The sequence below is a fragment of the Periophthalmus magnuspinnatus genome, chromosome 24, assembly GCF_009829125.3.
Source record: "Periophthalmus magnuspinnatus isolate fPerMag1 chromosome 24, fPerMag1.2.pri, whole genome shotgun sequence".
Classification (NCBI taxonomy): Eukaryota; Metazoa; Chordata; class Actinopteri; order Gobiiformes; family Gobiidae; genus Periophthalmus; species Periophthalmus magnuspinnatus.
This window is the reverse complement of record NC_047149.1, coordinates 2,104,334-2,118,774: the sequence shown is the minus strand read 5'-3', so window position 1 is coordinate 2,118,774 and position 14,441 is coordinate 2,104,334. Positions and strand designations below refer to the sequence as shown.

General features: G+C 51.4%; 1 protein-coding gene across 1 annotated transcript in view; it reads left to right on the top strand.

The window, feature by feature from the left end:
• The first annotated feature begins 7,598 nt into the window (after positions 1 to 7,598).
• The window catches only part of cad (carbamoyl-phosphate synthetase 2, aspartate transcarbamylase, and dihydroorotase), a 41,626-nt gene continuing 34,783 nt past the window's right edge, over positions 7,599 to 14,441 (top strand). Inside the window, exons 1-5 of the mRNA XM_055232233.1 lie at positions 7,599 to 7,945; positions 9,280 to 9,419; positions 9,675 to 9,804; positions 10,357 to 10,499; positions 12,973 to 13,114. Of these exons, the coding sequence (XP_055088208.1) occupies positions 7,864 to 7,945; positions 9,280 to 9,419; positions 9,675 to 9,804; positions 10,357 to 10,499; positions 12,973 to 13,114 (637 nt within the window). The 5' untranslated portion in view covers positions 7,599 to 7,863. The remainder of the gene's footprint in view (positions 7,946 to 9,279; positions 9,420 to 9,674; positions 9,805 to 10,356; positions 10,500 to 12,972; positions 13,115 to 14,441) is intronic.

Here is a 14,441-nt window from a genome sequence, read left to right as displayed (position 1 = left end):
CACTTTATTATTAGTCTGTCTACATCTACAAAGCTCAAAACGCTCCATGTTCCACCTTGTGATGTCATGAAGTGGTAGTTTTTTAGTTAACAGCTACAATCCAGGACTAGACCAGGACTAAATCACGACTAGACCAGGACCAAATCAGGACTAGACTAGGGCCAAACCAGGTCTAGACCAGGACCACCAGGGCCAAACCAGGGCTAGACTTGGATCAGATCTGGCCTCCTTCTTTCTCTCCATCTCCATCTCGCTTTACTCTACTCTCTATTGTCTCTTTTTACTCTCTCTTATGCTCTCTCTATGTTTTCTCTTCCTTCCTTTCTCCCCACCTCTCTCTCCCTGCTCTCTCTCTCTTCCTCTCTTGTATTAGTGATATTTATAGTTCGGGTTTGTTCAGGATTGAGTTACTGTAATAACAACAACAGAGTTTACTTTCATCTATTGCTGCAAGAGAGAGAAAGAGAAGAAGAGAGAGGGAGAGAGAAGAGAGAAAGGGGAGAGAGAGTGAGAGGAGGGAGAGAGAGAAGAGAGAGAGAGAAGAGAGAGGGGAGAGAGTGAGAGAGGAGAGAGAGAGAAAGAGGCGAAAGAGAGAGAGAGGGAGAGAGAGGAGAAAGAGAATGAAGAGAGAGAGAAAGGGAGAGGAGAGAGAAAGAGGAAGGAGAGAGGGGTAGAGAGAGAGAAAGAGAGAAAGGAGAGAAAGAGAGAAGAGAGAGGGGGAAGAGGAGAGAGAGGGGGAGGGGGGAGAAAGAAAGAAAGCGAGAGGGGGGAGTGAGAAAGAGAGAGAGAGAGAAAGGAGAGAAAGAGAGAGGGGGAAGAGGAGAGAGAGAGAGGGAGGGGGGAGAGAGAAAGAAAGCGTGAGTGTCATGATGTCAGTTTCCCTGTCCTCCCGTGCTCTCTCCCCCTCCCCTACCTTTGTGTCTGGAGCTGGGTGGAGTGCCTGACTCCTCCCGTGCACACCTGGGGTGCATCAGCCTAATCACCACCACCTGCTGCTGAGTACAAGAAGGCTTGGCAGTCTACACTCGGTGCCAGACCGTCCGCGTGTAAAACGTGAATGTTTCTTGCTAAGCTTTGTTATATGGTACTTTCCGGCAAATGCTCATTTGGATTTATGCACCCTCCAGATTCCTGCCTCTACTCGCCCAGCTCCTGCCGCCACGCTCCAGTCCCGGTATCGCTTCCAGCTCGTCTTGTCTCCTGCTCGTCTCGTCTCCTGCTCGTCTCGTCTCCTGCTCGTCTCGTCTCCTGCTCGTCTCGTCTCCTGTCCGGTCCTGGTCTCTGGTTTGTCACCCGCTCCCCGCTCTGGTCTTCGTCTGATCCGCCTGCCCTGGTACCACACCTGCTTCTATCCCCGTCCTGGTCCTGTCCTGCCCGCCTCTACCTGCACCGCACCCGCCTGACCCGTCTCCCGCTCCCCGGTTCCTGTACCTGCTCTTGTGACCTGTTTAAAGACTGCATTTTCACCGCTGTAAATAAACACTGTTAAAACTGCTCTGGTCTGCATCCTTTGGTCCTATCCGCACCGTTACGACAGAACGGTCTGGCCACTATGGACCAAGCAGGCTCAGATCCGGACCAGACGCGCCGCCTCACGCACTCTCACCCCGAGGCGGTGCTGGGTCAGCATGAACAATCCATTCGAACTCTATTGGAGCTAAATCAGACATTGTCCCAGCAGGTGGCACAGCTTAACCACCAGGTGGCCGCGCTCCTCGTCACCCCGCCTGCTGCAGCTGGAGCGCCGCCACGCCTCCCGGAGCCGAGAGGCACGGATCCGGAGCCGTATGCTGGACAACCTCACCTCTGTCGCGGATTCCTGTTCCAGTGCGAGTTCATGTTCCAGCAATGCCCTTCTCGTTTCAGCTCGGGGGCCACCAAGATCCGATATATATGTGGATTACTCCGGGGCAGAGCTCTCCAGTGGGCAGAGGCGCGCCTAATGAAGACGTCTGTGGATAGCCTGGATTTTAATGAATTTGTGTCCACGTTTAAGCTGGTGTTTGACCACCCGCACTACCAGGACAATGCTGCCTCCCGGTTATTGACTCTCAGCCAGGGCTCCAGGACGGTAGCGGATTATTCCATTGAATTCTGGACACATGCGGCGGAGCTGGACTGGACGGACAGCGCGCTGCGGGCCGTGTTTGTGCGGGGCCTGAACGAGACTTTGAAAGATGAATTGGTTTCCCGGGACGAACCCCCCGACCTGCGGACCCTCATCTCCCTCACTCACCGTATAGACAACCGCCTACGGGCTCGTCGCCGAGAGAGACGCCGGTCACCGGTCCCGCCGGAGCCACGCGCTGCCCCGCCCCCGCCGGATGAGCCCATGCAACTCGACAGGACCCTTGTGTCGGCCGAGGAGCGTCAACGGAGGCGTCGTCTGGCCGGGGCTTGCCTCTACTGCGGTGAGCGCGGACATTATGTGGTCACTTGCCCAGTTCGGCCAAAAGGGGGGGCCCACCAGTAGCACTGGGAGTACTGGTGGGCGAGCAACACATCCTGGACTCTTCTAATAGACTGCGGCTCAGCGCCACCCTGTGCGTTCGCACAGAGACCTTATGCGTTTCCGCCCTTATCGACTCCGGGGCTGAGAGGGACTTTATTGATGCCCAAGTCGCGGAGCAGCTCGGGGTCTACCTGGAGCCCCTCGAACGCCCCTTAAATGCCCAGGGGCTCAATGGACGTTTTCTGGGGCACATCACTCACATCACAGAACCTGTCACCGTGATTCTGTCCGGCAACCACCAAGAGAACCGTCAGTTTCATGTCCTGTCCTCCTCCGCTTCTCCTCTGGTCCTTGGTTACCCCTGGCTACGCGCCCACAACCCTGTTTTCGATTGGGCCAGGGGCGGAGTTTCGGGCTGGAGTCCCGATTGCCACGCCAAGTGCCTTCGGTCCGCCCTCCCTCCGGCCGGGAGGTCCGTTCCTGTCGCTGATCCGTCCCCAGACACCCCCAATCTGTCCTCGGTGCCTGCTGAATATCACGACCTGGGGGAGGTTTTTAGCAAGAGCAAGGCCCTCTCTTTACCGCCCCACCGTCCATATGACTGCGCCATTGACCTCCTGCCGGGTGCCCCACTACCATCTAGCAGGCTATATAACCTGTCTAAACCTGAACGCGAGTCAATGGAGGACTATATCCGTGGGTCCCTGGCTGCCGGAATCATCCGCCCGTCCACTTCACCCGTGGGAGCGGGGTTCTTCTTTGTGGCTAAGAAGGACAAATCCCTGCGGCCTTGCATTGATTACCGGGGTCTGAACAATATAACCGTAAAGAATAAATACCCGCTTCCCTTACTGGACTCGGCATTTACGCCCCTCCACGGTGCGACCATCTTCTCAAAGTTGGATTTGCGGAATGCGTACCACCTGGTGCGCATCAGGGAGGGAGACGAATGGAAGACGGCCTTCAAGACACCCCTGGGACATTTCGAATACTTGGTTATGCCCTTCGGTCTCACCAACGCCCCTGCCGTATTCCAAGCCCTCATCAACGATGTGCTCCGTGATTTCCTTAACCGATTCGTCTTTGTTTACTTGGATGACATCTTGATTTTCTCGCGGTCCCCCCAGGAGCATCATCAGCACGTTCGCCAGGTTCTCCAGCGCCTCCTCGAGAATAAACTGTTCGTGAAAGCTGAGAAATGCGAGTTTCACGCAGAGGAGGTCAGCTTTTTGGGCTTCATTGTGGGGCGGGGCCAAGTAAGAGCTGACCCTGAAAAGATCCAGGCTGTCACTGAGTGGCCCGTTCCTACCAGCCGGAGACAGCTCCAGAGATTTATCGGCTTTGCCAATTTTTATAGACGTTTCATCCGGGATTTTAGTAGGGTTATCTCGCCCTTAACTAAACTCACCTCTCCTGCTTTGCCGTTTGCCTGGTCTCCTGAGGCGCAGACAGCCTTCGAGAAGCTTAAGAGACTATTTACCTCCGCTCCCATCCTGCACCAGCCCGACCCTTCACGGCAATTCATCGTGGAGGTCGACGCCTCCGACTCGGGAGTGGGGGCCGTGCTTTCGCAGAGGTTCGACCCCCACAACCGCCTCTGTCCCTGCGCCTTCTTTTCCCGGCGATTGTCCTCGGCCGAGGTCAATTATGATGTGGGGGATCGGGAGCTCCTTGCCGTAAAGCTGGCCTTGGAGGAGTGGCGCCACTGGCTCGAAGGGGCGGAGCAACCATTCATCGTCTGGACCGACCATAAAAACTTGGAGTACATCCAGTCCGCCAGGCGCCTCAATCCCCGTCAAGCTCGTTGGTCCCTCTTCTTCAGCCGCTTCAACTTTCTCCTCACCTACCGCCCCGGATCTCGGAACGTCAAACCGGATGCCCTCTCCCGCCAGTTCGCCCTGGAGGATAGCCCGGTCACCGCAGAAACAATTATCCCCTCCTCGTGTGTGGTGGCCGCGGTCCATTGGGATATCGAGGACACCGTCCGAGAGGCCCAGACCAACGACCCCGACCCAGGTAACGGCCCTCCAGATAAACTGTTTGTTCCCGATTCTGTCCGGTCTCAGGTGCTCCAGTGGGTCCATGCCTCCCGTTTCGCCTGCCATCCTGGTGCCGGTCGCTCTCTCTCCCTCCTCAGGAGACGCTTCTGGTGGCCCACGATGGACACAGACACCCGGGCTTATGTCGCCGCCTGCCAGGTATGTGCTCGGGCCAAGGCCTCCCACTCACCCCCTTCTGGTCTCTTGCATCCTCTCCCAGTTCCTCGTCGCCCTTGGTCCCACATCGCCTTGGACTTCGTGACGGGCCTTCCCCCTTCCCAGGGGAACACGGTGGTTCTCACCATTGTGGACCGCTTCTCCAAGGCCGCCCATTTCGTTGCCCTGCCTAAGCTCCCCACAGCCAAAGAAACTGCCGACCAGCTGACCAGTCATGTCTTCCGACTCCACGGCATCCCGGTGGACATCGTGTCCGACAGAGGGACCCAATTCACCTCTCAGGTATGGCGGTCTTTCTGCGACAGTTTGGGGGCCACGGTTAGCCTCACGTCCGGGTTCCATCCACAATCTAATGGGCAGACGGAGCGGGCCAACCAAGACCTGGAGTCGGCCCTACGGTGCACAGCCTCCGCCAACCCCGCGACCTGGAGTACTCACCTACCCTGGATAGAGTACGCTCACAACTCCCTCGTGAGTTCCGCCACTGGTATGTCCCCCTTCGAGGCATCGCTGGGATATCAACCCCCTCTCTTTCCCACGGAGGAGAGGGACCTCGCCGTCCCGTCTGTTCAGCGCCATCTCCAGCGCTGTCGCCGGATCTGGAAGAAGGCCAGGGCGGCCCTTCTTCGGGCTGGAGCGCGCACTAAGGCGACGGCCGATCGCCACCGTGTCCCGGCGCCCGTATACCAACCTGGCCAGATGGTTTGGCTCTCCGCCAAGACGGTCCCGCTGAAGACGGACTCCCGTAAGCTGTCCCCCCGATTCCTGGGACCGTTTAAGATCATGAGGATCATAAATCCATCGGCGGTGCGCCTCCAGTTACCCCCGTCTCTCCGGATTCATCCGACCTTTCACGTCTCCCAGGTTAAACCAGTCCGGACCAGCGACCTGTGCCCTCCGGCCGATCCCCCACCGCCCGCCCGAGTCATTGACGGCCACCCGGCGTTCACCGTCCGCCGCCTGATTGACGTTCGTCGCCGTGGTAGGGGCCTCCAGTACCTCGTCGATTGGGAGGGTTACGGTCCGGAGGAGCGATCCTGGGTGCCCAGGGCACGCATTCTGGACCCCGACATGGTGAGAGACTTCCACCGCGCTCATCCTGACAAGCCTGGGGGTCCACCAGGAGGTGGACCTTAGGGGGGGGGTACTGTCATGATGTCAGTTTCCCTGTCCTCCCGTGCTCTCTCCCCCTCCCCTACCTTTGTGTCTGGAGCTGGGTGGAGTGCCTGACTCCTCCCGTGCACACCTGGGGTGCATCAGCCTAATCACCACCACCTGCTGCTGAGTACAAGAAGGCTTGGCAGTCTACACTCGGTGCCAGACCGTCCGCGTGTAAAACGTGAATGTTTCTTGCTAAGCTTTGTTATATGGTACTTTCCGGCAAATGCTCATTTGGATTTATGCACCCTCCAGATTCCTGCCTCTACTCGCCCAGCTCCTGCCGCCACGCTCCAGTCCCGGTATCGCTTCCAGCTCGTCTTGTCTCCTGCTCGTCTCGTCTCCTGCTCGTCTCGTCTCCTGCTCGTCTCGTCTCCTGCTCGTCTCGTCTCCTGTCCGGTCCTGGTCTCTGGTTTGTCACCCGCTCCCCGCTCTGGTCTTCGTCTGATCCGCCTGCCCTGGTACCACACCTGCTTCTATCCCCGTCCTGGTCCTGTCCTGCCCGCCTCTACCTGCACCGCACCCGCCTGACCCGTCTCCCGCTCCCCGGTTCCTGTACCTGCTCTTGTGACCTGTTTAAAGACTGCATTTTCACCGCTGTAAATAAACACTGTTAAAACTGCTCTGGTCTGCATCCTTTGGTCCTATCCGCACCGTTACGACAGTGAGAGAGGGGAGCGAGAAAGAGAGGTGAGAGAAAGAGAGAGAGAGAGACACACACACACACACAGGTGTAGCACTAACTGCCCCTCTCTCAGTGTCCATACTGCCTCAAAGACAGAGAGGAGGGAGAGAGCAGAGTGAGAAAGAGAACAGAGTGAAAAGTGCTCTCACTTTTCACTCTCTTCTCTTTCTCACTCCCCCTCTTTCTCTCCAGGGCAAAAAGAGGAGGGGAGAGAGGGAGGGAAGATAGAGTGAGAGAGAAAATTAGAAAAGAGAGAGGTGAAACAGAGAGGGGGAGAGAAAGAGAGAGGGAAAGGAGAGAAAATAAGAAACAAGGAGAATGAGACCTCTCACTCTTCTCTCTACTCCCCTTTGTCAGGGACAGAGAAGGACAGTGAAAGTAAGACGGGACAAAGAAAGAATGAGAGTGAGAGGAAGAGAAAGAGTAGAGAAAGAAGGGGTAAAGAGAAAAGAACAACGAGAGAGGAGAGAGAAAGTTTCAGGAAATGTCGCACAAGAGGAAGTAAACAAGCTGTGGGCAGCAGCGGTCATCAAAGTGTTTCTGACCCAAACATCTTTGACAAAGGTGTTTCTTGTTGCAGGTGTTTTTCATACAGTTTAAACATCAAAAAACCTTCTTGACTTGGACCCGCGTTGCACCGGGCTCCCCTCGTCTTTTTATTACTCTTGAATGCTCAGAAAATTCTTGTTTTCATCCACCCCCTATCTCTGCCCACATCCCCCCATACTTCATTATCTGAAAACAAGTGCGAAGAAGCGCAGGTTAAACAACGCGGTGACGTACTGTGACGTTTGTCAAGTGACCTCACGTTACCGGAAACACACTACAAACACCTGATTTATGCAATAACGACGTCTTTTGAGGAGTATTGGTTTAAAAATAATACTTTTCAACTAGCACAGCAAACATAAATAACATCCATCACGGTTATTCTGGATAAACTGAGCTAAGAGACATGTTTTTTAAGTTTGCCCCACAAAAAAGCGCGTGTTTCTGTTTATTCTGAAGTCAGTCCCCGGATAAGCGCGTGCGGGCGGTGTCACACTTGACGGTTCACGCGGGAGGCAGACTTCCACGCTGCTGACGGCGCGTGGAACACCGTGCTCCTTCTGTTCCGCGCGAACATCCCCCAAAAAGCACCAAAGCGCGTCATTTTCACAAACATTTGGCACATTTCACCTCAGCTGTACGCGGACCTCTCCAAACCGGCGCGCTTTCCTCCACATCCGTGTCGGTAAGTGCGTGATTCACCGGGCCATCCTGTTGTTTGGCGCGGGCAGACTTCACGTGGGACCCACAGTCTTCTCTTGATCCCGCCTGTTCCTCGGGGACCGTAGTGCTGCGCGAGGACCATGGCCACGCTGATCCTGGAGGATGGAAGCACGTTTAAAGGACGGCTCTTTGGGGCGCGCGTTTCCGTGTCTGGAGAAGTGGGTGAGTGGACGAAGAACGAGAACGCGTCGGTTCTTTTGAACGGCTTTTTAATAGAACCAGATTTCATTAAAGAATAAAAGAACTGCCTTTTTCTGTCACATTTGTCTGCGTTTTTATATTGCTTAATTGTGCAGCAGCACAGAGGCTGATGTAGTAGCATCATTTATATTATTATATGTATTTATATTATTTTTCTTTAGGTTATGCATTATTCCAAAAGGCAAACACACTCCCACTCTAAATAAATGTTAAAAGAGACTTTTTTTTTTTTTTTTTTTTTTTATTAAACAGAGCCAAAAGTTTTGGATCCCATAAAAGCCACATCACTACCAAACCCCTGCTGAACTCCACTCTCACGCTCCTGTTAAACACATCCACCTCCTCCTCACTGGTTCCTGCTAAAGTCCCAGTGTTTTTCACAAAGTTTACCTGTGTGCGCGCGCGGGTGCGTGGTGCACGCGGATGGGTGGTGCGCGGGAGATGCCGTGACCTACATTCCGCCCCACGAGCCCCTGTCCCCGGCCTCTCACTCTCCACCTCTGCTCCCGGTGCTTGGAAGTCAAAGTTTTTACGGGTAATCCAGACTGGGCCCGGCTGAGTCCGTCTGGCGTGGATCCAAACCTGATTTCAGTCCACAGAGAGCGGTACACTCTGTTCTGTTTAAATGAAATGGTATAGCTTTGCCTTGAATGACCCAGTCTGTGTGAGAGGCTCATTCAAAGTAAAGCTATACCATTTCCATGGAGACAAGCACGTGGCAAAGCAGAAAAATGACATGGTACTCCTTTACACACAGTAGAATATATGTGGCTCCTGGAGGTCAGATGTTAATCAGTGGTGACATTTTAAATTGTCAGTGTTACTAATCTGTTCAAATGTGTTAAACCTCACCACCCTGCTCTCCGCCCCCTCCTTTATTTCTCCCATCTTCTCTCTTCCTCTTCGTCTCCCTCCCTCTCTGTCCTTTCTTCTCCCCCTCTTTCTCCCTCTTGCTGTCGCTTTCTCCCTCTTTTTCTCCCTCTATCTCCCTCTTTCCCTCTTGCTCTCTCTTTCTCCTCTCTCCCTCTTTCTATTGCTCCGTCTTGCTCCCTCATGCACCCTCTTGCTCTCTCTTGCTCTCTTTCTCCCTCTTACTCCCTCTTTTTCTCTTTTCTCCCTCTTCATCCTCTTCCTCCCTCTTGCTCCCTCTTTTGCTCTCTTTTCTCCCTCTTGCTTTCTTTCTCTATCTTGCTCTCTTTCACCCTCTTTCTCCCCATTTCTCTCCCTCTTTTTCTCTCTTTCTCCCTCCACTCCTCTCTCCCTTTCCCACCCTCCTCCACCCCTCGCTCCCTCAGTGTTCCAGACAGGGATGGTGGGATACCCCGAGGCCCTCACAGACCCGTCGTATCGAGGGCAGTTGCTCACGCTGACGTACCCTCTGATTGGGAATTATGGAGTGCCCAAAGACGAAGAGGGCGAGTTCGGCCTGAGCCAGGTACAAACCAACTCCACATCCAGAGCTCTGACAATACATTCATTCATTTTTCATTCTTTTTAGTCTTAGTCTAAATTTAGTCTGAACAAAAAAATATTTTGTTAACTAAATTTGTAATAATTTTGTTGTTCAGTCAACCAGAAAATGTATTTGATTTTATTTATGGCAAATAGTATGTGAAGACAGGGCTGTGGGAACATGGGTATGGGTCTGCTTGTTTTGTGATGGAGTCTGGGTTGTGCTTCTCTTTCTCAGTGGTTCGAGTCCTCTCGTATCCATGCCTCGGCCCTCATCATCGGGGAGCTGTCCGAGGAGCCTAGTCATTGGAGCTCTGTGCGATCTCTTGACCATTGGCTCAAGGAACACGGCGTGCCTGGGATCCAAGGTCTGACACCAGCGCTGTACTAAAGCTCATGTGACGCTCTGTTCTGATCTGTGCCATAACGGCGTCTCCTCGTCACAAACAGACCTGGAGTTGTGTTTTGTTTCATTCACACATGTTTAACGCACAAACCCTGCAGATTTAGGCTGAGTTCTTCTCTCAAACAGAAAACACTCTGTTCCACCTTGTGATGTCATCATGTAGTAATACAGGAAGTGCTCCGCTGTGTTTTTAAACTCCATACATCTTCACTAGAATCATTTGGATCATTTCAATCCTGGAATTGCAAATCTACTAAAAAAAAAAAAAAAAAGGTAAAATGTAGCTGTTAACTTAAACTACCACTTCATGACATCACAAGGTGGAACAGAGTGTTTTGAGCTTTGGAGATATAGACAGACTAATAATAAAGGGTTGAATGAGGAGGTAAACGCATTATAACATGGCTTAATGCTCACAAGAGTCAATATTGTGTAATGTAGGAGCTCTTCAACTGTTTGGGTAAAGTGCTTGTATTTTTTAAATTTGATTTTATTTGATTTCCTGTTCATCCAGGGATCGACACGCGCTGCCTGACTAAAAAGATCCGAGAGAAGGGCACTCTTCTGGGGAAGCTGGTGGTGGAGGGGACCCTGGAGCAGAGTATCCCGTTTGAGAACCCAGACCTCAGGAACCTGGTGCAGGAGGTCTCCATGAAGGTAGCACACCAAATAAATCACAAATAGGGGTGTGCAAAAATAATGAAATGTCAACATATTGTATTGTTTTTTTTAATGTAATTTAATGATCCATCCATCCATTTTCTTCCGCTTATCTGGGGCCGGGTCGCGGGGGCAGCAGTCTAAGCAGGGACTCCCAGACTTCCCTCACCCCGGAGACGTCCTCCAGCTTCTCCGGTGGGACCCCAAGGCGTTCCCAGGCCAGCCGAGAGACATAGTCCCTCCAGCGTGTCCTGGGTCTTCCCCGGGGCCTCCTCCCGGTGGGACATGCCCAGAACACCTCCCTAGGGAGGCGTCCAGGAGGCATCCTGAGCAGATGCCCGAGCCACCTCAACTGGTTCCTCTCAACGTGTGACCGAGCTCCTCACCCTATCCCTAAGGGTGTGCCCGGCCACTCTGCGGAGGAAGCCCATTTCAGCCGCTTGTATCCGCGACCTTGTCCTTTCGGTCATTACCCAGGGCTCATGACCATAGGTGAGGGTAGGAACGTAGATTGACCGGTAAATCGAGAGCTTCGCCTTTGGGCTCAGCTCCTTCTTCACCACAACGGACCGATACAGCGACTGCATCACTGCAGACGCTACACCGATCCGCCTGTCAATCTCCCGCTCCATCCTTCCCTCACTCGTGAACAAGACCCGGAGATACTTGAACTCCTCCACTTGGGGCAAAGACTCACCACCCACCCGGAGAGAGCAAACCACCTTTTTCCGGTCGAGAACCATGGCCTCGGGTTTGGAGGAGCTGATTCTCATCCCAGCTGCTTCACACTCGGCTGCAAACCGCCCCAGTGCCTGTTGCAGGTCCTGGCTCGAAGAAGCCATCAGGACAACATCATCTGCAAACAGCAGAGATGAAATCCTGTGGTTCCCAAACCAGACCCCCTCCGGTCCCTGGCTGCGCCTAGAAATTCTGTCCATAAATTATAATGAACAGAACCGGTGACAAAGGGCAGCCCTGGCGGAGTCAGGTCTGACTTACTGCCGGCAATGCGAACACAGCTCCTGCTCCGGTCATACAGGGACCGGACAGCCCTTAGCAAAGAGCCCCGGACCCCATACTCCCAGAGCACCCCCCAAAGGACACCACAAGGGACACGGTCGAATGCCTTCTCCAGATCCACAAAACACATGTGGACTGGTTGGGCATACTCCCATGAGCCCTCGAGGACCCGATGGAGAGTATAGAGCTGGTCCAGTGTTCCACGACCAGGACGAAAACCACATTGCTCCTCCTGAATCCGAGGTTCGACTATCGGTCGGATACCGATACCGTATCGATATCATGGGCTGGTGTATCGATCTTTTTTCATTGTATATTTTACCAAATTATTCTGTCACAGCACGACAATTGTGTGGCTTGTTTTGAGGAAAGAAACTTGTTTATGCAGAACATTTGACATTTGATTCACTGTTTTGATGATTAAAATAGCTGTGGATCAATAATATTGACCATTGAAACAGACGTGTGTTCTTCTAGTTAACCAAGTGCGTTTTGCTTACTGCATGTGACTATGTTCATTTATCTTCAGTAAACGGAAGATAAATGCACCATAAATGTTTATTTTTTTTGTGAAAATTTGGCAGATCATTAAGGGTCACGAAAGCCTATATTTTTCACTGAAGCGTAACAAATCGATTTGAAATATATTGTATCAAATTTAAAAAGTACTGAGATATGTATCATATCATGGCCTATGTATCAAGGTATGTATCGTATCAGCAAAATCTTTGATACCTAGCCCTAATCACAGTGATAGATTTTTTTACTGATCACAGTGATAGATTTTTTTTTAAAACCAAAAACAAGACACAACTTTAATCAATGCCATTTAACAAAAAAAAGTCAGGTTTCATCCTCTGTCGGTCTTGCACCTGCTCAACACCTCTTGCTTTTACTGACAGAGGAGTGAGTGTAGACCTCTACATTAAAACGCCCAGGCTGCTGAACACTGACCAGGTGAAATGACTGGATCCATGGATTAATATTTCATAACTTGAACAGCCTTACGCAGAGGTGGACAGTATCTGCAAACCACTAAACGTGTTTTATTGTGTTGCCAAATGTTGCTGTTTTTTGATAAAACCATAGACTATATTAAGCAGTCTAAGTGACTGTGACGTCACCGACAGTGTTCGACCTGTCAAATGAAACTCATCGAGGCTGGCAGTTAGAGGTTTTAAGCATTTGAGAATTTATTCATTTTTCTGTTTCATAGTATTGTTTTTTCCTGTCTCTGTGCAGCACTTTGGAAACTGTGTCTGTACTTTCAAATAAACTGGATTGATAATGTTAAAGATGGGGTATTATGCAAAATCAACCTTGTTATAATGTTGTTCATGGTGATCTAAATATGTTACGTGTTATAAGTTAATACTCCATACACAAAAAAAATCTTCCTTTTAAAGTGGATTACTCATTATTCACTGCAGTTGTGTCGTCTGTTCTGTAGGAGGCGCGGGTGTTTAACCCCTCAGGCTCTGTGCGGGTGACTGTGGTGGACTGTGGAGTCAAGTTTAACCAGATCCGATGTTTGGCCCACAGAGGAGCCAGAGTCACTGTGGTGCCCTGGGACAGCCCCCTGAACCCCGAAGGTTAGATTATAAGTAACACTTACGTAACACGTACTGTGTCTTTGTGTCGGATGCCCTCACGCCGTGTGTCTATGCGAGGTGCCCTCCCACGTATGCCCTCCCCCGTGTGTCTGTGCCAAGTGCACTCCCCCATATGCCCTCCCCCGTGTGTCTGTGTCGGGTGCCTTTCCCTGTGTGTCTGTGTCGGGTGCCCTCCCCTGTGTGTCAGCTGCCCTCCCCTGTGTGTCTGTGTCGGGTGCCCTCCCCTGTGTGTCTGTGTCGGGTGCCCTCCCCTGTGTGTCTGTGTCAGGTGCCCTCCCCTGTGTGTCTGTGTCAGATGCCCTCCCCTGTGTGTCTGTGTCAGATGCCCTCCCCTGTGTGTCTGTGTCAGATGCCCTCCCCTGTGTGTCTGTGTCGGAGACTCCCCTGTGTGTCTGTGTAAAAATTGCTGACCCTGTAGTTTTGACCTCTACAGAAATGCGTAGGATTTAGTCTTTCAGTCTTCTCTTAAATGTTAATGCTCCTGCATCTGTTTAAAGCCCCACTGAGTAACATTTTAGTCAGAAAATAGACTAATAACAGCATCTTTCATTTTGGATGTTTTATATTGAAGTGGAAAAGCATGCTTCCTCACTGCTAGCATCTCTCTACAAACCTGAGTCTTGCTCGTCTCCGTTGAAATGCTTTCCTTGACTATAACATTCCACAGTCTAACACGTCAGGGGTCGGCAACCTTCATGAAGATAACACTGTCTATGTTGTTTTTTTACCTTTACACTTTGTATAAACAACTATAGTGTGCTGCTTATGAAATCCATGAAGTGCTACAGAGAAAATGACATTTTATCTATGTAATTAACACATTTTCAACATTTTGAACTCTTAAACACGGTGGGTCTCTTTCAAATGAATTAAAAAGCTGAATTATCATGTATCAAACAAAAACTGCCCTGAGCGTTATCCTTATGACCTTTTGGCTTTTGGAGCGTGTAGCAGAGCCTTGACCTGAATTAAAAAAATAAATTGGAAAAAAAAACAGTCACTAAACAATGACAATTAAAAGGACTTGTGCTCCTGACCCTCTGCACAGCGTCTGCGTCTGTCGGGGCTGAAGTCACTTTCATCTTTACACAGGACTGAGCTGTCGTCTGTGAGACGTGAGCGCTGTTTCAAGATCACAATCTTCCAGCTTAGAACTACAATTAAAAAAGAACTAACACAAATAAAATGCACTTCAATTAAATACTTATAATTTATTTTCCCAAGCTACACCGAGCTGCAGTATAAGGATGCCGACCCCTGATCTACATGAACAAATATGGTTTAAACTCGAGGTGACATGCCAACT